Source organism: Ursus arctos, unplaced genomic scaffold (genome assembly GCF_023065955.2).
Source record: "Ursus arctos isolate Adak ecotype North America unplaced genomic scaffold, UrsArc2.0 scaffold_3, whole genome shotgun sequence".
In the NCBI taxonomy this organism is placed as follows: domain Eukaryota; kingdom Metazoa; phylum Chordata; class Mammalia; order Carnivora; family Ursidae; genus Ursus; species Ursus arctos.
This window is the reverse complement of record NW_026622985.1, coordinates 81710383-81735095: the sequence shown is the minus strand read 5'-3', so window position 1 is coordinate 81735095 and position 24713 is coordinate 81710383. Positions and strand designations below refer to the sequence as shown.

The window sequence follows — 24713 nt, the reverse complement described above, 5'->3', positions numbered from 1 at the left end:
CTGTATTCATTTTCTTCCCAAGAAGAAAAAAGGCTATCTTTACAATTGAATGGTTTCTAATGGGTAATTGTGAGGGGAGGGGAAAAGAATAGGAGAGTTGCAACATATTATATTTTAAAAGCTTTTAGATTCAACTAGCAAAAAGCTCAAATGAATGGCAGAAATCTTAACCAGTCTATAAACTGACTCACAAAGAAAAATTAAACAGATCAGTAAACAAGATCATATGTTAATCATGAATACATTTTGAAAGAATACTTGTCTGAGAAAATAGAAAATAAGAATACATCAACAACTATTACAGCCAACTTGTTTTTAGTTTTCCCAGGAAATTACACTGATAATCCTTCAACTCTCCTATTTTTTCTTTAACATTTTTAAAACTTGAAATAGGACAGCTAAAAAATGATTTTATCTGACAGTCTAAATCACATTTTTTTCTCTTCCTTTTCTTTGGCTGACCCAATAAGGAGAGATTACCAGAATCTGTAACATAAAGGCTAAAAAAGACAACAGAGATATTTTTGAAGTCATTTCAATTCCTGAGGAAGATACATTATTGCATTAATTCATGAACTAATCTCAACTCTATTTTTGCTTCATGATCCAATGCACATATTATTAGTTACTTTAGTTAAGACACAGGAAAAATACAATTTCAGAACTGTCACAAAAATAAAAGTTTAATAAAAACAGCTTTCTAAAATTTCTCTGTTAGGCTACTTTCAACTTCAAGTAACAGAAAACCTGAATAACAGTTGATTAATGAGCACATATATCAAAATTTTGCAAGTGGGCAGCTCCAGGATTGTTTCAGCAATTTAACCAAATCATGGCGCTAGGTAAACAACCCTAAAATTCTCTTGGCCTTCCTTTCTTTTTGAAAGTTGCCAGTACCAGCTCTAAGCATTACATCCTTTTATACTACCTGTTCTGTTCCATTCCATTAATCTGTACAAAACTGTATCTTTATAAATATCTGGTAGTGTTAATACTACTTCATTACCTTTCATTTTCAAAACTGTCTTAGTGTTCTTGCATGTTTGTTTTTGCTGGTGAACTTTAATTCATATTTACTATCAAATGACCTAAATTTTATATTAAAAATATGAAATACATAAGCTTGTAACTAAGCAAAAATACCCCTGGAAGAGTAGAAGGGGTAAATTATGTAAAGTTAGTATTAACAATAATGGTGAGAGGGAAAAAAGTACAGAATCCAATTTTATCAGAATAATGGCACAACAAATACAAAAGATGCTAACTGGAAAGCAATGAAGCCCAGTTACACTGAAAATAAACACTATCATTTCCGACCTCAGTAACTACATTAATGACATCAAATCATTAGCTTCAGAATCTTCTCTATACTGCTGAATTGGCCTGATTTAGTTAATTGGTAAAGTCTAAAAGGGTCGTATCTCCAAGGATTTATTCTATATAATTACATACATACAAACACACATACTTATTTATTAAAAAACAATGTCAATAATGTCAATGTTTGACCAATTCCATTAGTTGAACTAAAAATCAGTAAGATTTTGCTTTTAAGGTTTTCATGAAAGTATGTTTACAGATAAATTAGATCTTACAGACATTACTAACATAGCACTCATGTTAGTTTCACAGCCTGATGGCAGAAGGAAATGAAATTTAACTGTCAAAATTTTGGAACTAGATGAGGCCTTAAGATCAACTGGTCCAATCTCATTTTCAGATGAATAATCAGGCCCAAAGAAGTTATGTATATAATTTTGCCAAAGATGCAGAGGGATGAGTGGCAGATCCATATGAAGAAAGACCAAGTCCTCTGATTCTCAATTCACTATCCTTTCAATTATACCAATCTGCCACTACGGTTAGAACAGAATGCAATAAACAGTGACAGATGTGGGAAAACAGAGTCAACAGCTGTTAAGGAACAAAACACGTAAACATATAACTACTATAGAACAGGGACCAGGTTTTAAGAGCTCTGTATCACCAATGCTTGACTTAGCATCTGGCAAATGGTGAAGACTCATATATGTTTGCTATACCTTGAATAATACAGATATGGGAAAGTAATCCTATTACAATAAACTGAGTTTCTATATCAAACTATAAGCTCTGGTGGTGTGACAGACTATCTTCCAAACATAATTTTCAATTAGTGTTAAATACAGAGCTTACATATGGGGAGTCTGCTAAACCCCTTGTGCTTGCCAAAAGTTATTCAGAAATAAACCCAAATTTTAGATGTGCTGAATTTTGATGTAATTATGTATGTGTTAGACACAATACTAATAAATCCTTTCTTTCTAAGCAGCTGCCAATCCACTCATTTAAATTGTAATCTCTTTCTGAGGGGAGCATAACATTGTTATACTCTAGTTAAAAAGTCAGAGTTGAAGTTTCCTCAGATCTTGAGATGTTAAATCTAAGATAATTCATTTAAATAATTATAAAGAGCAACCATTTAAGATTTTATAGTATCTGACACAATAAAAAAATTATAAAAAGCAGCAGCAATTTTACAATTAGATATGCCACTTCTTTTCTTTTTTTTTTTAAGATTTTATTTATTTGACAGACAGAGAGAGAAAATGAGCAGGGGGGAGGGGCAGAAGGAAAGAAAGAAGCAGACTCCCTGCTGAGCGGGAAGCCCAATTCAGGGGGCTTGATTCCAGGACCCAGAGATCATGAGCTGAGCAGAAGGCAGACACTCAATAGACTGAGCCACCCAGGCACCCCAGATATGCCATTTCTAATTGGTGATCTTAATAGCTCAAATTTCTTCTATGATTTCAAACAATACATTTGAAACTCACATCATAAATGCAGTTTTAATCAAATAACCCACATTACTGAATCACAGATAAACATAGTAATTATATGTTAAGTCCATCTCAAATTACAGTAATTAACTGTAGTAGAAAAGCTTTAGAAGAACAGTTAATAAATAGAATGTTTAAATAAGCTACAGAGTATCCATGTAATGGAATAAAATTGGTATTTACTTTTTTTTTTTTTAAAGACTTTATTTCAAAGAGAGAGAGAAAGAGAGCACGTGCACATGAGTGGGAAGAACAGAAGGAAAGGGACACTGAGCACAGAACCTGAAACGGGGCTTGATCCCACTGCCCTGAGATCATGACGCGATCTGAGATCAGGAGTCACAGCCCAACCAAATGAGCCACCCAGGTGTCCCCAAAATTGGTCTTTTCTAAGAATATTTAATAATGCAGAAATTTAGTATCCTGCCTTGTCCTTAGAAGCTAATCTAGTAAGATAAAATAAAATTAAGTGGACTTTTAAATATAAAAAGTAATCCTATGGAAGGACAATTCAATATATCATAGTTCTGACATGAGGTTTTCTGTTTGGTCTAACTTAATCCAGGGAAAGATTTTTTAGGAGATCTAGAGTACTGAAAAGACCGAATGCTCTTTAAGAAATCCTGACTAAAGGGGCGCCTGGGTGGCTCAGTCGTTAAGCGTCTGCCTTCGGCTCAGGGCGTGATCCTGACGTTCTGGGATTGAGCCCCACATCAGGCTCCTCTGCTGGAAGCCTGCTTCTCCCTCTCCCACTCCCCCTGCTTGTGCTCCCTCTCTCGCTGGCTGTCTCTCTCTCTCAAATAAATAAATAAAATCTTAAAAAAAAAAAAAATCCTGACTAAAGTCTATGTATTTCAGCTAAGCTTTTCACAGGTTTTGAAAAGCAGAGTCAAGATTATGCTAGATGAATATCCAGAATTGTGTTAACAATGAAGATTAGAATCATATGCTTTAATTCCTAACTGGGCTTGAGGAGTGAGAGAATTTCAGGAGACACTGAGGGGTAAGCTAAGATCTGAAAGAAGTGTACAAGTTAGTTAGAGTTTGGAGGTCAGACGAAAGAGTGACTCAGGTAGGGAGAACAGCATGGACGAAAACCCAAAGGCAAGAAAAAGTACTATATTTATAAAGAATTAATATTCACTGGTCATGAAACAAAGAATTGGTGGCAAGGTGAGGATGGATACTAAAAATGGGGCTGGAAAACTAACTAAGGTGGAGCATATCATAAAGACTCAGGCTGAGTTTAGACTTAATCTTCAGGGCAAAGGAACACAATGAAAAAATTTTAATCAAGGAGGAAGGCCTATCAAGTTTACATTTTTTATTTTATTTATTTTATTATTTTTAAAAAAGATTTATTTATTTGAGAGAGAGAGAGAGAGAGAGAGGGAAAGCTGTGGGTGGGGGAGCAGAGAGAGGGAGGGAGAGGAACTTAAGCAGACTCTGCACTGAGCACAGAGCCAGATGCGGGGCTTGATCCCAGGACCATGAGATCATAACCTGAGCAGAAACCAAGAGTCAGAGGCCTAACTGACTGTGCCACCCAGGTGCCCAGAGTTTATATTTTTTAAAGATATTTTCTTATCTTACTAGCACTAATCCAAAAGTAAGGCTGTTAATCTACTTCTTTGTTCTCCCCATGCACAACTGTAAGCTCTAGGAAGAGCCCTTATTCAAATTATATCTCTAGCACTTAGCTTATTATCTGGCACACAGTAGGTGACCAAAAAATATCTGTTGAATAAATGCTAAAGCACACAATTCTGCACTTCACTGGTAACACAAAACCGCTGTATTCTGCTTGCAGTATGGAGAATGAATTGGGGGGAGAGGTGGAGTACACAAGAAGAGGAAGACCAATCATTATAGCCAAGTATAATCCAGTAAATATTTATCAACTGTATTCTCAACACAAGATGACTACTGTAAATACCAGAACTTGAAAAACCTTTGGGAAGTTTTAATAAAATAGTCAATGTAATAGTCATTATTCAGAGTAAACAACATATGTTTTTGGGGCACCCGACTGGCTCAGTCAGTGAAGCTTGTGGCTCTTGATCTCAGGGTTATGAGTTTGAGTCCCATGCTGGGTGTACAGACTACTTAAAAAAGCAAATCTTTTAAAAACAAACAGGGGTGCCTGGGTGGCTCAGTCAGTTAAGTGTCCGACTCTTGATTTCAGCTCAGGTCATGATCTCAGAATCATGAGATCAAGCCCAGCATCAGGCTCTGCACTGAGGGTGGAGCCTGCTTGAGATTCTCTCTCTTTTTCTCTTCCCTTCCCCCTGCCGCTCGTGCTTACTTGCTTTCTCAACAAACAAACAAGCAAGAGGAAGAAGAGGAGGAGGAAGACTAGGGACAAAGACCAAACAGGCGATGACAGCTCAAACTAGTGAAGTTGCAATGGGAATAGAGAGAAGATGGAGGTAAAACTGTCATTACATAAAATACTGAATAGATCGGTGAACCTGCAGAGAGCACTGGCATACTCTTGTGAAAACTGAGATACCAAAGAGTAACACTAGCCAAAACTAGAGGGCCAATCCATCTCTACTCTTAGAATAGCCATGAGCAGGGACACGATATAATTTTGGTCACTTACAGACACACAAGCTAAGACTGAGAAATTAGGTAACTTGTTCAAGGTTACTTGACTAAGGACTGAGACAGGCTCTGGAGAGCTAGAAGAGTGGTTCTCAATTCTGGCCACGGGGGTATCAGAAACCCCTGGGGCCCAGGGGAGACAGACAAAGAGAGAGAAAGTGGCACATGGGTGGGGGGTAGAAAAGAAGGGATGAATAGGAAGAGAGAAAGAGAAGGAAAGGAGAGGGAGGGAAGGGAAGAAGGAGGAAGAGGGAGAGAAGAAAGGAGGGAGGGAGATGGAGGAAAAAAAAGAAAAAGCAAAACGAAAGTGATTTTAGTTTCACTCTACTATGCCAACAGAGACACTGAGGTTCCACAGTTCCAAGTAAAACCACAACAATTTTAGGCGGGAAAACTTTCCAAGTATGCAGTCTAACCAGACGTTCAACTCTGCCATAAAAATCCTCAATTAAAGCACCATACAGCCTCTGGACACTGCAACTTGTAGACATACTGTCAAAATTAAGCACTTGGAAAATGTGTATCTAGGCAAAACAGTGATATTTCCAAAATTTCAATCAATCAGATCAAGCCCCTGGCATTAAACCTTTTAATACCTTCAATTTTATTTAGGAAAAAAAAAAAATTCCGAACTTCTTGCATTTGTACAAGGCACCAAACAGAGTTTTAACTATTTTTCTACCCTCACTTCATACCAACTTCCCCACCTTCAACTCTTTCTGGAACACACTAAGTTCTTTCCTGCTTTGAGACTTTTGTACTTGCTCTTCTCTCACTTTTTAGCATGGTTTTCCTCGTTCTCTACTCCTCATCTTAAATCTTGAAGATAACCCCTGCAGAGATGGTTTTCCAACCTGCTCTATCTACATGGGACCTCCCATGTGACTTATTCTCACGGCAGCCAATGCTTTTTCTTCACAATACTTAATGGCAACTGCAAGTCTCCCCACCAGCATGTGAGTCCTCTGAGAGGAAGGATCTTATCCCAGGCCCATAGCTATCTCTCAAGCACTTCAAACATACGTGGCATGTAGATGGTACTGAAATATGTTGGGAGGGAGGAAGAGAGAGGGTCAAGCTTAGATGCTAGCAGATGTCTGACAAATATTATTAAATTAATGAATGAACTTGTTTGCATGGAATAATTCACCATAAATCAATTAAAAATTAAAGAACACATAGCAAAACTGGTGATTCTGATTTTATGAATTGACTATAGCAGTAATTAGTGAATGAATCCACATGTGTCACTTCTCCTAATACTTCTAGTCCCTGGTTATAAAACCATAATGATGAAAAAAATGACCACAATTTAATGTAAATTTAGAAATGGAAGAATATAAAATTGTGTTAAATTTTATACAATAAATAAAAAAATTTTTTCTGAGAGAGAGAATGTATGGGGGAGGGGCAGAGGGAGAGAGAGAATCCCAGGGAGGCTCCATGCCCAGGGTGGAGCCTGATGTGGGGCTTGATCCCATGACCCTGAGATCATGACCAGAGCCATAATCAAGAGTCAGATGCTCAACCCACTGAGCCACCCAGGCGTGCCTACAATAAATAAATTTTTGAAAACTAGAGGGAAATACATCAAAATGATAATAGATTACATCTGGATGGTTTGATACAGTTCCTTTTTAACATCTTTCTGTATTTTCCAAATGCTTTACAATGAGCATATTACTTTGATAATCAAATTATCACATTTTGCTAGCTCTAAAGCTAGCCATAACCATGAACAAAGCATTAAACTGATGAATTTTGCAAATTACTATATAAGAATAACTCATTTTTAAAAATATTCAAATGGTAGTCAATAAAGCTTACCCAGAGTGAATTTTTATACTAAGTCTTTGTTACTATCACTCTTTGCCACTTTTTTCTTTTAATCCTGGGAAGTACTTTAAGCATGGTAGAAAAAACACCTCTGCAATCATTTCCCCCAGAAAATAAAGCCCTAGCCTCCACCTAGTAGGAAATAGGTGGGAAGAGTCCTGAGGGTCCCTTCATGTGTACATTTTAACTATGGTACTATATTCTGTTAGAATGTTTTTAAAACTGAGGGCCTCAGAGTGGAGGGGGGTGGGGGATTGGGATAGACCAGTGATGGGTAGTAAGGAGGGCGCGTATTGCATGGTGCACTGGGTGTTATACGCAACTAATGAAGCATCGAACTTTACATCGGAATCCGGGGATGTACTGTATGGTGACTAACACAATATAATAAAAAATCATTAAAAAAAAAAAAAAGAATGTTTTTAAAAGTTTTTTCTCGTAAATATGAACTATTTTAATAAAAAGATCTATTTTTATAATAGCTAAAAGAAAAAGCAAACTGATCTAATTTCTCAAATTAGGCATTTTAAAACACTGCATCTTAAACAAATAACATTCATCTTTGTATACTTATCACAGGCAAAGTGACTACTATGCAGGGTAACTATGTCAATTATTATCCAAAATAAGATACTTGAGAGTGAACCAGGGGTACTACTAATAACTATGCCAGGGCAATATGCATAACACTGAAACTATCTCACACAAACCAGTCACCCTATTATGAGAATAACTTGGATGCTGAGCTTGCAAACTTAAAAGTTGTTACCAGTTACATAAAGTCCTCCCTTAGAACAAATACATACTCTACCATGCTAGTGCCTAATATATAAGTCACTACAGTGAAAGCAGAAGGCGGAAAGGAATTAGCAAACATAGAATAAGACAGTTTTAAAGATATTAATTCTAGCAAAGCCCCCCCAACCGAGCAAGCACACACATAATGTCTTTAGAAACTTACATATTTTTTGCTCAAATAATATAATAACTTATATATTTTAAACAGATAAAACTGTATAATTTAGCTGGTAGATTTTTCTTCCTCTTACTCAGAATTACTTCAACTAAAGATATGGGGAAAGGGTGAAGAATGGTTAGAAAGAAAAGAAAATGGGGTTTATATAGTCTTCTACCTAAAGTAGTTAAGACATGAGAGAAGAATCTCTAAATGCCTTTACCCATTCCAGAGTCTTTCTTGGTGCCATCTGATATTATGTCTACATGATCAGAGTCCACATCATAACTAAAGAAATCATTCAAATAGGTCTTCGATCGCTGGCCACCAAATACATATAAGCAACGATTTTTCTGAAAAATAAGGAAAAGGGGCAAAGAAGGGAGAAAGTAGTCACTTCCATGAAGAATTCAGAATGATCCTTTAAAAATTTAAACCTCTATAAAAGCAATTTTATGACAGATCCCATGCAATGGAGTACTATGCTAGTATAAAGAGGAATGATGAAGCTCTCTATATACTTACTAAGAGGTGATCTCTAAATACCTTATTAAAGTAAAAAAGCAAGGTACAGAATAATGAATGCAGGGTGCTGCCTTTGCGTAAGAAAGGAAAAAAAGGAATGTGTGTGTGTTTGTTTCTTTCTTCAAAAAGAAACAAAGGAAAGAAGCTAATTAAAGAGCTTTATGGGAAGGGATAGAGCAAGGAAGACGGACAGAAACCAGATCTCTCCAAAAGTACACTGACTTAACGGTTTTGCCTCTGGAGCCATGTATATTGCTTTTATTTAATTAACTCAAAAGAAAAAAAAAGCAATCTCTGAAATTTGAAAAACAATGAAATAAACCTATCTGTAAAGATATGACCACACAAAGACATGATCACACAGAGAAGTAGTATTTCTAGTGATTTAATTCACGTTTTTTGACTATCCATCCCTACCTATATCCTGAACAGAAAAATAATCAGAAAGCAACCTGAAAATTTCAGTAATTTTTGTTAGTTCTGTGATTCTGTAACTATTATAGAAAGACATAAGAAGTAATAAAATACTGTCATTAGGAAGTAGGATTTTAACCTTAAAAGATACATAAATACAAAATTGAAAGGATATTAAAAACTCAACAATTCTTATTTTGAATCGGTCATGTCAGTATGAACTAATGATTTAATTTTTCTCTTACTAAAAAAGATATATATGTATTTATGTAATATACATATGTGTGTATATAGCTATATGTATGGGTATAACTGAGAAGGGGGCATTCCTACTGGACAAAGAAAAATTTGGGCATCAAAAAGAATAATGACAGCACTGGATTAAAAACACCAAATATATAAAAGTCCACAAGTTCATAATAATGCTTAAGAAATATACTGGTTAATTTTGGAGCTTCAACTCATTAATATGAAAAGGTGACAGAGAAAAAAAAATCAAACATTTATGTTACCTATCCTGTGTACATCAGGGTAGCCAAATAGTTAATGAGGGTAAGTTTTTAATTTCAGAATCAGTTAATAAATACAGAATAAATAACATAATTAGAAAAATCACCGTTTTACAAACCCTACACGATGATTATCAATGACTGCAAAGCCATTTGGTAAAATGTTGACAAGAACCTTTATTACTGATCAATCAGGCTGATAACATCTAAATCCATCGAATAATTTTAATATCAAAAGTATGATAACTAAACATTAACTGCCTCTTGATATTTTGGAATCAGACCATCTTTGATGAAGTATTCTTAACTTCTCCTTTTGAATTCCCTACCCCCCCAAAAAAGAGAAAAAAATCTAAAATCAAGCCTCTAGATCTAACTACCAGCTTACAGGAAATATGGAGACTAGATGATCACAATATTACAAGGATAAAATTAGCCAAATCAAGAATATGGGAAATTCGAGAGAACTACGATTCAATTTCTTCAACAAATAAATAAATGGTATACGAGGGGGAAAAATAGGAGCAGGGAGTACTGTTATGCTTTAAAGAAATTTAAGAGACATAACAACCAAATATAATTCATAGACCTGTTTTAGAGTCTGACTTGAATAAACCAACTATAGAAAGGTATTTTTCAGTATTTCAGAAAACAAAATGAATGCAGACTATGTATAAAATGATAATATGAAACTGCCGGTGCTTTGGTTGAGTATTACAATGGTATCATAACTATGTTTATTAGAAAATCCTTATCTGTTAGTGATACACCATAGTATTTATAAGTGTAATGACACATTGTCTGGGATTTGCCCAGCAAAAAAGAATTTCAGAATAAACTTAAAAATCGGAGAAACATCAAAGAAAGAAATGAAATTTAAGTGGGATAGATATATGAAAAATGAACAGTGGAATATCTGATAACTGCTGAAACAGATAAATAAGTACACAGGAATTTATTACACTCTTCTCTCTACTTCGATATATGTTTAAAATATTCCACAATATGTTTTTAAAATTATGCTAACAGAAAGAAGCCCAAGTTTTCATATAATATCTGAAAAGTTTGCAGAAATGTCTCCATATTGGTTTTGCTGATAAATTTAAGTTCTAAATCTATAAAGTCAATTCTTAATTCTTTGTATTTAATGGAGAGTGGCAGAGGGGAAAATAAAATAAAATAATTGATCTTCTAGTTACTAAGAGGAATCAGTAAGTAGAAAGGTGTAAGAAAGAGAAATAGCTACAGTATCTGTATAAGCAGTGGTTAGTCATAAAAGTGTCTAGATTAGTATTCAAGTAATACTAGGAATTACTATGTTAATAGGAAGAGTCTCATAATTAGCAACCGCTCACTGTTGAGGACGTTTTATTTTTGTCTATCATTGCTAACACTAATTATTTAGTTTTAATGAAAAGTTTTTATTTCTTTCTGAAGAGTTAGATTTCACTACTTCTTTTCCTATTGAGAATATACATGACAAAATAACAATACAATGTATAGAACATTCTTACTGAGTGGAATAGCATGCAGTGTCCTATCCGAGACTGGATGTCCTCAGGCCCAGCATTACAGGAGTCCTCTCGAAGAAGTTTCCAAGTTTGACATTGACAGTTGAAAGCAAACAACCCACTGAACTGTGGTTCACTGGCTCTGCTGTCGTCTACGCTGCCATTACATGTCAAAATTCTACCACCAAAGGTGTAGATCATATGTTTTTCTGAGTCCATACACATCTATCAGAACAAGGCAACAGATTGAACAGTTACAGATTATTCCTGTCACATGTGCTAAAATGAAACCAATGAGTGCAGTTTTAGATTCTTGAGAAACTAAACTTTGTCTTAACACTAAATACCACCCTGATTATCAAATGCACTTAACTGAAGTAATGCTCACCACCTGGCAAAGATTCAGGATGCATTTCTAAATACTTTTTTGGGTTTCCGTTTTTCCCAGTGAGAGCAAAATATATTGGGTTAAAGACCTTTATGCTTTCTTGAAATTGTATAATTTTCACCAAATCAAACAATAATACATGAGGTGCTGATTAATACCAAAGACTGAATGTTAACCATACCCTATGGGTAAATAGTGATCACACCCTTCTTTTCATCTTCTTATAAAAACTCCCTTCTTTCTATTCTAGGCAAGCATCCATCCTATTAATCTTGCTACCCTTTAATCAGAGGACAGCTATGTCAATAAGAGTGATACAACTAAATTTATCTTTCTGCATTTAGTTTGCAAAGCTCTTCAAATTAGGTGGTTACAATATAGTAAAACAAAGAGATGTTTACCGCAGTCTCCAGACTGACTTCTCTAGTAATGAATCCGCCTCCTTTAACACAATACTATAAATTTAATTTTCTTTGAGGTATGTTACACAATTTATGTTCAAAAGCCAAACTTGATTCTTTCATTTTTTCTACTGAAGGAGATCATGGCTTTTCATAAAAATATCTCTGAGAAAAAAGCCATTTGTCACAAGGTAATATGAATCAAATTCTATTTCAAAGAATATATTAAGTCCTAATTGGGAATTAGATGTTGAACACAAGTGGCATTGATATTTAAAGAATAAATTGCATATGCAAAACATCTATTTTTTGGCTAAAGTACAAATACTAGCCATTATATATTTAATTTTCTCCTCCTAGCAAATTATGCTATTTATCTATTTTTGTATTGTTTTCAGGAAAAAGCTATTTTCATAATGGTAAATTCTGGTTTTTTAATTAATATTAAAAAGAAAAGACTAGCATCTCCTAATTTTTCCCTAACCACTAAAAGATCCAGGCACTTGCCATTTCCCAGGTTTCTGACAACCTTCCATAAATTAAGATGAAAATCTATTCCTCAATGGTGAAATCTTGGTAAATATGGTTCAAAGTATTCCTACTCTTTAATCTTAAATGATCATATCATTAAAAGCAATCCATAAGTTGCTGAAGACGACTCAGCATGGCCCCATACACCCACTACATCACCATCTGAGGTTTCACTGAACCTGAGTCACATTATCCTGTCCTAGGGACTGAAGGCTCACATCTCTCCAAACACCTCGGGATCATGTTGAAAATCTTGAGGGACCCACATTATGGGGGCCTATTTATATTTTTACGAATTTACAGATTCATACTAATTTTGGCCAATCTCTATTACCCAGCTCCTATGGTTCTACTTCAAAGGAGTTTCTATTTTCTTCTGGGGATATTTAACTTTAATTTTGATGTGGCTATTCTCATTTGTTATTCGTGGTGAGGCATAAACATCTTTGTCTTGGTAGCTCTTTCCACCACACCAGACCCAACCAGCTCAAAAAAAGAGTTAGAAACTACAGTAGCTTCACTGATTCTTTCCCATATCTTAGAACAAACAGGACACAAAACAGATATAACTAATTTTATTCCTTCAGCTTGGTTCTTCCCTGGATAAAATAAGCAGTTTCAATAAGGGTCAGTTATCAAACAAGAGGTGTTAATCACTCCAAGAAACTTCATGTTGTTCAGCAGTTTATGGTTTCCTTTTCTTTTAATCTCTGAAAAAATTTTCTGAAAAGCTAATAACCTTTTAGTCCGTATGATAATATTAACATCTTTTCTCTTGAAGACTTCAAGAGATCATTTAAGTCAAATCTTGGAAGAGCATTCACTCATCTACCCTATCCGGTTAGATATTTAATTCCTAAAATCAAACAAATAGTGGATAGCCACTTATTTACCACCCCAATGTTTTAAAATCCCAAAGTCTTTATTTTACTCTGTCACTTGAAAACAAGATTGGCTAGGATTAGGCTGGGTTCAAAACAATTTTTCTTCTCACAAACTCTGAAGCTTTCTAACGTTGCTCAACACACCAACCTCCAAAAATGCTTCACGTTAATCTAGCCCTTGCTTACTTACAAAGGTAACCAGTTTCCTCTCTGTGGCTTTTAGGATTTTCTCTTAATCCATGGTTCTAAAATTTCATTAAGAAAGTATCTAGAAATAGTGCAGAAGATCAGAAGTCAAGGGAGGAAAAACTGAAGGGGAAGTCATCAGAGAGGGAGAAAAATCATGAGACTCTTAACTATAGGAAACAAACTGAGGGTTGCGGAGGGGAGGTGGGTCAGGGGATGGGGTAATTGGGTGATGGACATTAAGAAGGGTACGTGATGTGATGAGCATTGGGTATTACATGCAACTGATAAATTTCTGAACATTACATCTGAAACTAACGATGTACTACATGTTGGCTAACTGAATTTAAATAAAAAAATTTTTAAAAAAGTATAGGGATAGTCTTTTTCATTCATCCTAATCCGCCCCTGGTGTTCCTTTAATTCTAAAAACTATCTTTCTTCAGTTCTGGGACCTTTTTTCCTTTTCAACCTTAAGGCATGTTGCTTTCAGTTTGCTTTCATTCTCTTTTTTTCTAGAACTCCTATTAGGTGGATATTAGAACTTCAGGATCTTTTCTCTTGTTCCTTAACACTTCTTTCATAATTTCAGCTCATTAATTTAGTAACTTTTAGAGATGAGAGCTTTTAATCGATTTACTGAGACTTTTATGTGGCTATCAAATCTTTAATTTACAATTTTTCTAGATATTTCTTTTTTCATGGATGAAACAGCCTCCTGAATTGCTCTAAAATAATGCTTAAACTTATCTTAAAGGCTTCTTCAGTCTATACTACTAGCTGTTTTTCTTTGTTAATTCTTCATCTGTTGAGTTCACTACCCCTATCTGTCTCATGGTATTCATTACTTTCAAATACTTGACTTTTTTGGCTGTTGTTCTAATCCTCTTTGTATCTGCAAATTCCTGTTCACCTGCCTCTTCATATACAGCAGCCTGCCTCAAGGGACTGGATGAGAAGCTCTCCAGTGCCTCTTGGGAGCATTGCTCTATCCATCCAGCTCCTGTGTCCACACTCAACACCTGATCTGTGGACAATTACCTAAGATAAGTGCTGCTCAGTCAAACTGAAGAATGCCCTGCTATCCAGTCCCCAACTGATCATCTAATGTTTGCCCCAGCTACATAAACTTTGAGACTTTTTTTTTTTTTTTAAATAAACTTTGAGACTCTAGTCGCTGCATTCTTACGGGCTCTGGTTTCTTCTGGTTGGATCTGAACCCATTTACTTTCTACCTTACAGGAATTCTCCCCAACTTTTTTAAGTTCCCCAAGGACATTCTTCTTGTTTTCAACATTACTATTAATGTATTCTTTTGCATTTCATAGACTGTGGGGCAAGAAGACAGTAAAAGTATACGATCAGCCTTCCAATCATCTAGTGACCCAGGGAGAACATCAATGAACTAAGATCTCCAATCCTTTGAAGTTTCTCCACTCACTTCTTGGCTAGCTTGTATTCTATTTTCTAGTAATTTCCTTAAAAAGTGTTTATACTTGAAGGACAATTTTGCTAGATATAAAACCCTTGGCTCACGCTGTCCTGTCTTGAATACCTTCTAGATGTTGCTCTATTGTCTCTCTTGGCATCGAAAGTAGCTGTAGAGAAATCTGAGACCAGACTCATTTTATTTCTGTTATAGGTGACTTGATAATTTTGCCCAGTTGCCCAAAAAATGCATCTTTATCTTTGAAATTCAATATGAATTACTATTATATGTCCCAGAGTTGAATGCCTAGGTCAATTTTTCCTGAATATAGCATGCCTTTTGAAATGTAAGTAGTCTTGAATTTTATTTATAAATATTTGTTCTGCTTCACTGTTAGGGTTTTCTTCTTTAATGTCTCCCATTATGTGTATGTTGGCTCTCTTCTGACTGTGTTCTCTATCTATAATTTTCTGGCTAATCCTTTTTACATCTTTATTTGTGTTCTCTTTATCTGCTCTTCTTATTTCTATGCTATATGACCCTTACCTACTCTTTATACTCCTTGTAGATTACCCTTCATTTCTGTAAGTGGTAATATGTTTTTCTTTAATTTCACTCCTGAGTTTTATCAGGTCCAGTTTCACCTATTCCTAGTACTTGATCATCTCATCTGCATTCTTGAATTTATGCTTTATAGTCTTCTTCAGAGTTTCAAGCTTCATTAAGCCATTTAATTCATGTTAGAATACTGGAATATAATTTTTCATCTGCTGTTGCGTGAAGGAAAGTTTTGCTTTTCTTTTTATTGTTTTTCTTTAGAGTACCTCTCTAAAGATTTGGTGTATATTGCTTTTTAGTTTTTCATATTTAAATGAGTTTAATTTCCCTGGACCAGATAACAGAAGGTTCCTATACAAGGGTGATATTCTTGCTCAAGGATCTCTCCTGTTGCTACTGAATTAAATGGCTTCTTCAAAATATGGTGCTTCTGTGAAGTCATGTCTTCTCTAACTATGAACTTCATATGGTTTAGGGGGCTTCTATTTCATGCCTTGAGTTCTTCCCTACTACACTGTCTGGGCTTCAAAACTAGTTCTGGGTATTTCAGTTGTTTCTGGCTAAACTTACAAGGAATTGGGAGTTGTGGGTTTCTCTGGTTTCTGGTTTCACTGAATATGTGACTTATGGGAGTGTTTTTCCTTAATCTTTTTGTTTGGTTCTTATTGTCACTGAATATCATACAAAGCAACAACATGGAAAACTTCGGAACTAAGCCGCCACTACAGTCTTAAGAAATCTTAAAGTCTTTAATTTTTTTAGTATGTTAAAATTTTAAATGGCAAAGTAACTTCTAACCATGTTTTCCTGTCTCTAGCTTTCTCATGTTCTTCTCAAATTTGAATGCTAAGTGTCAAGTCTTAAAGTGTCATGAATGACCCTAAGTAATTTTTGGAGTGGTTTTATTTACATGAACTAGAATAGAAAATCAGGCTTATAAAGGATAGCTGATATCCTGGTTTCTTCACCCCCACTGTTCTTCTATTACATCTAATCAGATGAAAATGAAGCACCATGTAACAGAACTTAGCTTCCAAGGAACATTCTATTTTATCAAAGTCAAGACAAACAAAGGTCACAGACAAGGACAATAAATGTGCTATATACAGGATACCCCTAAATTATTCTTTTTTCAATCTGTAAAAATAAAGACATAAGCATCTTTTGTAAAAGAAATTTGCAACCAGTTGGAAGAAAATAAATGGTTTCCCTAACAGTGTTATCTGCTGATGTTCTGTTTTTAAAAGATGGGAACCAGTCTAACAGTTTTTGAAGTTATTATTTTCCATATGAACAACAATGAGGATGTCAGCAGGGAAGTGCAAAGCTTTGCAGAGCTCAGTTACGGAGAGCCAGCAGAAGTTCTAATTCAATCTGGGGAATACTTCGAAGACTAACGTTTTTGATTTTCCACCCACCACACACTTGATAGGCATAAAACCAACTCTTCTTTTCCTTAACATTCTCCTGTAACAACTATTTGTTAATATAAATATGTCAGTAGGATAGTTTAAAAGCAAAGAATTAATGAAAATCTCTAAAGAAAAAAACAAACAAAAACAAAGAACACCAAAAAAAACCAGGGTCTTAAATCCTAGATTAAGATATTAGGCCTAAGCTAGATTCTGTCATTATCTTAGCACCTCTTAACATTTCTCAAGTACTAGATAATGCTATGTTCATCAATACAGTATTATAGATTTTTTTAAAAGTCTTTTTCTCCCCAGTACTACAAAAAAACATCTGGATATGGGTTGAGCCAAGTAAAACTGCCTACAGAATTCAGTGGTTACTGTTTTGTGTACTGACCTATGCTCAACTGATGTGGGCTAAATATTCAAAGACCAGTAACAATAATGACATCGAAGGGAATGATGATGAGAACTACGTGCGTTCTAATATTAAAATGGCGTATAAATTGCTATGTGTAGTCTTCTTGTCTATAGCACCATTATGTGATTTCTCTTGGTGCTCAGTTCAAACTTAACCTCATCTAGTGGATATCATATTCTTATGTGCTTTATAATGAGTTTATGATTATAGACAAAAGTAAATATATCTCAAATTGGAGAAAAGCTCTAGATTTCAAATTCTCAAACTCATTATAATTTTAAATTTCTTCCAGGAATGTAGAATAAAAAGTTTTAAGAGTGTAAGTTGTTATTGTTGAGTTGACTATTTATCATAAAATTAGTTTTTCCTAATATGTATTGCTCCATCTATTCTCTAAAGTTTTTATAAATTAACGCTTGTTGTTCTGAGATCCTAGTATTTTATCCTGCACCAAAAAAGAGAAAAAAATATTAAAGGATAACTTTACACCTACTGAAATAAGAGTTATTTTTATTGTCTATTCTACGTATTTGTAGGAAATCACCACTAGACAATGTAGCATAACATGTAAAATAAACTCTAAGAACAAGAGCTACTGATCACTAATTAATTCCACCATATATTTATCTGTGCACCAAACCTGATGATCAAACACCAATTTCGGCCCTCCATCAGCAGCAGTATCCTCACTGAGTAACATCCATGTGTTAGTGTCAATATCATAACGATAGAAGTCACTTTTCAGAGATTTGCTGTTCCTCACGGAGGAATCCAAGTAACGCCCCAATGTGTAGATTTGCCTTCGTTGAATGTCAATGCACATTTTATGACATGATCTGGCACTAGGACCATTCTGTGGAGAGTGAAGAAAGAAAAAAGAAAAAAAATCAGAGTAACAGAAAAATAAAATTAAACCATTTTTTGTTGACTTTCATTAAAAGGTTTGCAATAGAAGTCCAACATAGGGTTTCTATCTTACCACAGAGATGCTTAAAATCTACCAGAAAAGAAGAGATGAACTAAAGTGTACCCTATGGCACTCTGCTTAGAACACTTATATGGTTTCTACTAAATACCTACTGCATTTTAGTCATTTGTGCAAAGCTTAATTCTCTAGTATGTGTCAATCTAAAGACACAACTGCTCTTTAAAAATATTTCTCATTAGAATTTCTCAGCAGAATCTAGCACAAAACAGATACTCCAAGAACATGTGGAATTGCTGCACTTCGTAACTGGAAGGAACCTTAATAAAATCTCTAGTTTAATTATCTCCTTTTAAAGATGAGGAAACATAACCCGAAGAGGAAAGATGTCCACCCTGAAAGCTAGTAAACTACTAACCAGAATAAAAATGCAGAATTTGACTTCGTCTACCCTTTACAGTACGTAAAACTGACACTCCTGAGTGAATAAATAACACAATGAAGGAACCCTATGAGTTATCAACAAAAATTAATTATTTGAGATCACTTATATCACTAGACTGAATAAAAGGTAAAAAAAATATTGCAGTGTAGTATAAACTAGAGTTCATGGGGAAAAAAAGAACTTCAATTGGGCAGGATTTGATTAGTTGAAATGGGGAAAAGAAAGAATATTTGTTAAATATCTCTTAAATTCTATCCATATTATTACAATGTATGCATATGTGTATTTCATTCAATCCACATAACAACTCCATAAGGAAATATGACCATTTCACAGAGTCTAAGTAATCTGTCCACAGTAACAAAACTAGGAAGTAAGATAGAAAATCTAAGCCCCAGTGTAACTAGAACCAAAACCTATGTTCTTTCCACTATTCCAGACTGGTTTTTCCACAAGATAAGAGAAACAAAAGCAAAAACAGCACTGTTGTTTAGATCAAATGAATAAAGTTCTTGGGCAGGAAGAATAATTTGACTAAATTAGTGTTATCAATCCAGATGTTAAATTTATTTGTAACTGTACTTTAGTATTCATACTAATTACAATTTTATGACTTATTTTTAAAGATTTTTGTCAGGGAAAATCTCCAGCAGATAAGATAGAAATATTATTTTTTGAAAGAACGTCCTCCACAATTAATCTCCAAAATAAAGATAGGATAATATATAATAAATCTATGCCATATATCCTAGAATGTGAAATTTGAAATTTTAACAGAGGAGGTAACAGAGCTTCTTGCTTCAGCTGAATTAGCATAAGCCCTATTAAAATGATGAGCAACTTACATCCTAAGTAAGAAGAAAAAAGGAAATAAAGATAAGAGTAGGAACCAGACAAAAAATAGAGAAACAGAAAACAGACAAAAAATAGAGGTAATTAACAAAGCTGGTTTCCTGAAAGATTAATAGAATTATAAACCACTAGCAAGACTGATTTTTTAAGAAGGAAGAAAAAACACAAATTGCTAAATATGAGAAATGAAAGCAGGAACATCACCTATAGGCTCACTAGAAGTTAAAAAGAAAAAAAAAGGACTATTGTGAAAAAGACAGGTAAAATGTGACAATGTAGATTCCTTGAAAAATTATAAACTTACTAAAATTGACATGAGATGAGAGAGAAAATCTGAAGTCACTCTACTGAAAAACTGAATTCATAATTTAAAATTTTCTTCGCACAAAGAAAATGCCAATCCTAGATATCTACACTGGTAAATTTTATCAAACACTTAAGAAAGAAATACTATTCCTAACTTATTTTATGAGGACAACAGAACACTGAAGCCAATGAACAATAACACTATAAAGGAGGAGGAGGAAAAATAATTTATAGGCAACCAGTAACCAGTATACCTCATGAACAGACACAAAACTAATCTTTAACAAAGTATTATTAAATAAAATGCAGCTATATAAAAAGGGTATTTCTTAACTAACAGGCGTTTATCTCAGGAATACAAAATTAATTTTACATTTGAAAACTGATCAAGGTAATTTACTACATTAAAACAAAGGAAAAGAATACAAGCATTTGATAAAATTCAACACACATTCATGAGCAAACTCACAGCAAACTAAGAATAGAAAGGAGCATCTTCAATCTAGTTAAGAATCTATGTCTAATTTTTTACTTAATCGTGAAATAACCGATGCTTTCTTGCTGGGATCTGAAACAAGAAGTCTATTCCCACTACTTCTTCTTTTTAAAAAAAATTTATTTATTTATTTGAGAGACAGTGTATGCATGCATAAGCACAAGTGGGGGAAGGGGCAGAGGGAGAGAGAGAATCTCAAGCAGATTCCCCTCTGAGCGCAGAGCCTAACTTGGGGCTCAATCTCACAATCCTGAGATCATGACCTGAGCCGAAATCAACAGTCGGAAGCTTAACTGACTGAGCCACCAAGGCACCCCCATCACTTCTAATTAACACTGTACTAGAAGTCCAAGTCAGTGTAATAAAGCATTAAAAAAATAAAAGCTTATAACAGAAAAAAAGAGCAGAAAGGAGAAGTAAAATTTTCTCTATTCACAGATAACATGACTATTTATTGAAAACATCCTCAGAAATCAACAAAGAAACATTCAGAAATAGTATGTGAATTTAGAAAAGTGACCTGATATAAAGGCAATATTAAAAACCCAATGTAATTCTCTACATTAGCAATAAGCAAACAAGATAATTTTTTTAGGGTGGGGCAGAGGAAGAGAGAGAATCTTATGCAGGCACGACAACTAGCATGGAGCCTGATGCAGGGCTTGATCTCACAACCCTGAGATTAGGACCTGAGCCGAAATCAAGAGTCTTACACTTAACCGAATGAGCCATCCAGGCACCCCCATTTCTTTAAGTCCCACTTACAATAGCATGAAAAAACAAAATACATTAGGATCAATTTAGTAAAAATATCCAAGACCTTCCATCTAAAAACTCCAAGAGTGCTGACAAAGAATGAAGACTGAAATAAATGGAGATTTAACTACGTTCGTGGATTAGAAGACTTAATATTATTAAGACACCAAGTCTCTTCAAATTGATTTACAGATTTATCACATTCCCAATCATAATCCCAAGTTTAAGAAATTGACAGTATGATTCTAAAATTTATAATTTTTAAAAAGGAATAATAATAATTAAATAAGGAAGGAAGGATGGATTTTTTTTTTAAAGATTTTATTTATTTATTTGACAGAGATAGAGACAGCCAGCGAGAGAGGGAACACAAGCAGGGGGAGCGGGAAAGGAAGAAGCAGGCTCACAGCGGAGGAGCCTGATGTGGGGCTCGATCCCAGAACGCCGGGATCACGCCCTGAGCCGAAGGCAGACGCTTAACCGCTGTGCCACCCAGGCGCCCCAGGAAGGAAGGATTTTTAAAAAGAAGAATAAAGGGGCGCCTGGGTGGCACAGCGGTTAAGCGTCTGCCTTGGCAGAGGGCGTGATCCTGGCGTTATGGGATTGAGCCCCACATCAGGCTCCTCTGCTATGAGCCTACCTCTTCCTCTCCCACTCGCCCTGCTTGTGTTCCCTCTCTTGCTGGCTGTCTCTGTCTCTGTCGAATAAATAAATTTAAAAAACATCTTAAAAAAAAAAAAAAAGAAGAATAAAAAGGTCTTACATTACCTGTCCGCCATACTGGTATATGAACAGACCAAAAGATAATGGAGCAGGACAGAGTATCCCAAAAGAGACATATACTTCATATGATCAGTTGGTTTTTAACAAAAGGGCCAAGGCAATTCAACAGGGAAAGAAGACAGCAACAAACTCTCATACATTTCTAGCAGGAATATAAAATGGTACAATCACTCTCGAAAAAGCTATAATAGTTTCATTAATGGATGCTAAAGGGGGAAAATTTGATGAGTAATAGGGTATTTTCATAATCTCAAAATGTCTTCGCACAAGTTACATATCAATTATAGATGGGAAAAATCTGGAGGGCACTCTCCTTAACCAAGTGATCAAATGCAGCACCAGACAAACTGATACAATGTGCCTCCTGAGAGGATATTCTGAGGACGACCCAATGTCATTCACATGGTATTCGTGCTAAAAATGCTCAACGTAAATCCAATCCTAAGGAAATAAGAAACAAACCCAACTGAGTGATGGTCTACAAAATAACTACTCTGTGTTCCTCAAAAATGTCAAGGTCAAGAAGGATAAGGAAAGGGTGAGAACTACTCCAGACTAAAGGAGACTAAAGACACATGACACTGAAATGCAATGCATGATCATGAACTGAGCAGTCCTGGTCAGGGATGGGGGTTGGGAGTGACAGTGAGACACCTATGAAGGACATTACTGAGTTATTACATGGATAAGCATCTATATCTGAAAAGGCTCTGTGGATTAATTATTAAAGCAGCAGTTCTCAGGGCCGTCTGGGGTCTCCAAGACACTTCAGGGAGTCCACAGAGTCAGTTTTTTTTTAATAACACCACTAAGATAAGAATTTGTCTTTTCATTTTTATTCTCTTATGAGTATAACATGAAATTTTCCAGAGGCTCTATGACTTCTGATATAATAACAGATTGGATGCAGAAGCAGATATGAATCCAGCTGCCTTCTATTAAGATGAATATTAAAGAGATTTAGAAAACTTTATATAACACAGTGCTACTTGATGTATGGTGGTTATTTCAAGGAAATGTACCTATGTGACCAACTGAGTTACAAGCTGACCTAGCCGCTTTTTCCATGGAACACTATATTTATGTGAAAGAAAACTAACAATCCAAGTGCAGTTATTCAGACATAACGGTTGTGACAGACATTTTCTGAAAAATGGATGAAGTTAGTATGTCATTTTGAAGGAAAACAACTGACAAAATTTGTTGCCAATGATAAAAGGAAATTTTAAAATTTTAAATTTATTTTTAAGCAAAAATTAGAATTTTTAAAACTTCTACCTGCTACTGTGATCTTGACACCTTCCCAATACTTAGAAGAGTTTTCTAATGAAATTGACAGTAATATTAACAAATATGGGTTGTTTTACACTGCATAATAAAATGTCAACATTTGGAAGATATGCAGAACTCAAGAAACCAGCAGTTTTCAAGTGACCAACACATGGGTAAAAAACCACGCATGGGCAAAAGATCCACTCAAAAAGCAAGGTAGAACAATGGATCTGAATGTAACAATACAAAACATTAGCTGATACGGTTTCAGAGTCTACAATGCAATCACCTTTAAGAAAGAACCACTTGTCAGTTTGGGATATGAGATCAAAATAGACCATGTGCAAATATCTCAAAAGGCTATTAAAATACTACTCTCCTTTCCAAAAACATAACCACGTGAAGTCCAATTTTCTTCATATATTTCACAGAAAACAACATGTTGCAAGAGATTAAACACGGAAGCAGACAGGAGAAACTAGCTGTCTTCCACAAAGCCTGACTGACATTAAAGAAACTTATAAAAATGCAAACTAAAGAAAAATACATTTGTTTCAAACCTTTATAAAAACTTACTTGCGTATCTATACGAACATTTAAAGTAATTATTCTCTTTAAGAGCTGAGCCATTCTATTATCTATCAACCTCCTAAATGTGTTATTAGATACATATTTAAGTAAATTAAAGTGAATTAAATTAATACTGCTTCTTAATTGCATACCATACTTTTTGAAACACATGCCCCAGCGTATCATCAAACAATAACTTGTACTCACTGGTATAGAAAATAAAATGAGATATATGAAATACTAACTGTTCAATATTGGAAGGAAGGAATATTTATGTTACAGCCATACACTATTACCATTTATTTCATAGAAAGACCAACAAAATTTTTAGGCATCTATAGGAAGAAAGCAATAATAAACCATAATGAATCTGAGCTACAGTACTGAGTCACCACTGACTTCAAAATAATAGAACCAAATCTTCTCATCAAAATAATTTCTATATTTTTCCAATATTGGTTTAAAATAATTATTAACTGCATTCCAAATATTGCTTATATGTAACATATGATATAAAAATAATACCCACGCCCAGCTTCATAAGCAGAACATTAATACGACCTTTGAGATCCCCTGTAAACTACCCTCCTCTCTTGCCAAAATAGCTACTCTCCCAATTTTGTATTTATCTTCCCATGCTTTTCTCAAGCATTAACTTTTCATTTAATCTATCTCACCTATTTGCTCACTAAAGAATAAACATATGATTCACGCTCATACTCTAAGCAGGGAAACAGAAATGTAAGCTAATCATTTTAGTTACCCACTGAAGGAATATAAGTGGTTAAATGGGCACACCAAAGGAAGCTTCTAATTCTTTGTGGAAAAATCAGGAAAGGTTTCCCCAAGAAAGTCTGAACTGAGTTTTAAGAATAAGTAGGTGTTTACTAAGTAAGAGCTAGGTGCATGGGAGGAGGAGCCC

The 24713-nt window shown here is 34.8% G+C and overlaps 1 protein-coding gene across 17 annotated transcripts in view; it reads right to left on the bottom strand.

Moving 5' to 3' along the window:
- Positions 1 to 24713, bottom strand: part of MKLN1 (muskelin 1) — a 339272-nt gene that overhangs the window by 59675 nt on the left and 254884 nt on the right. For all 17 annotated transcript variants that reach the window (XR_008956433.1, XR_008956436.1, XR_008956431.1 and 14 more), the window contains 3 exons: positions 18027 to 18239; positions 11180 to 11401; positions 8441 to 8570 (listed from right to left, as the gene is read on the bottom strand). Coding sequence is in view for 5 of the 17 variants with exons in the window: in XM_044388340.3 (XP_044244275.1) it covers positions 8441 to 8570; positions 11180 to 11401; positions 18027 to 18239 (565 nt within the window). In the remaining 12 variants the exon portion in view is untranslated. The remainder of the gene's footprint in view (positions 1 to 8440; positions 8571 to 11179; positions 11402 to 18026; positions 18240 to 24713) is intronic.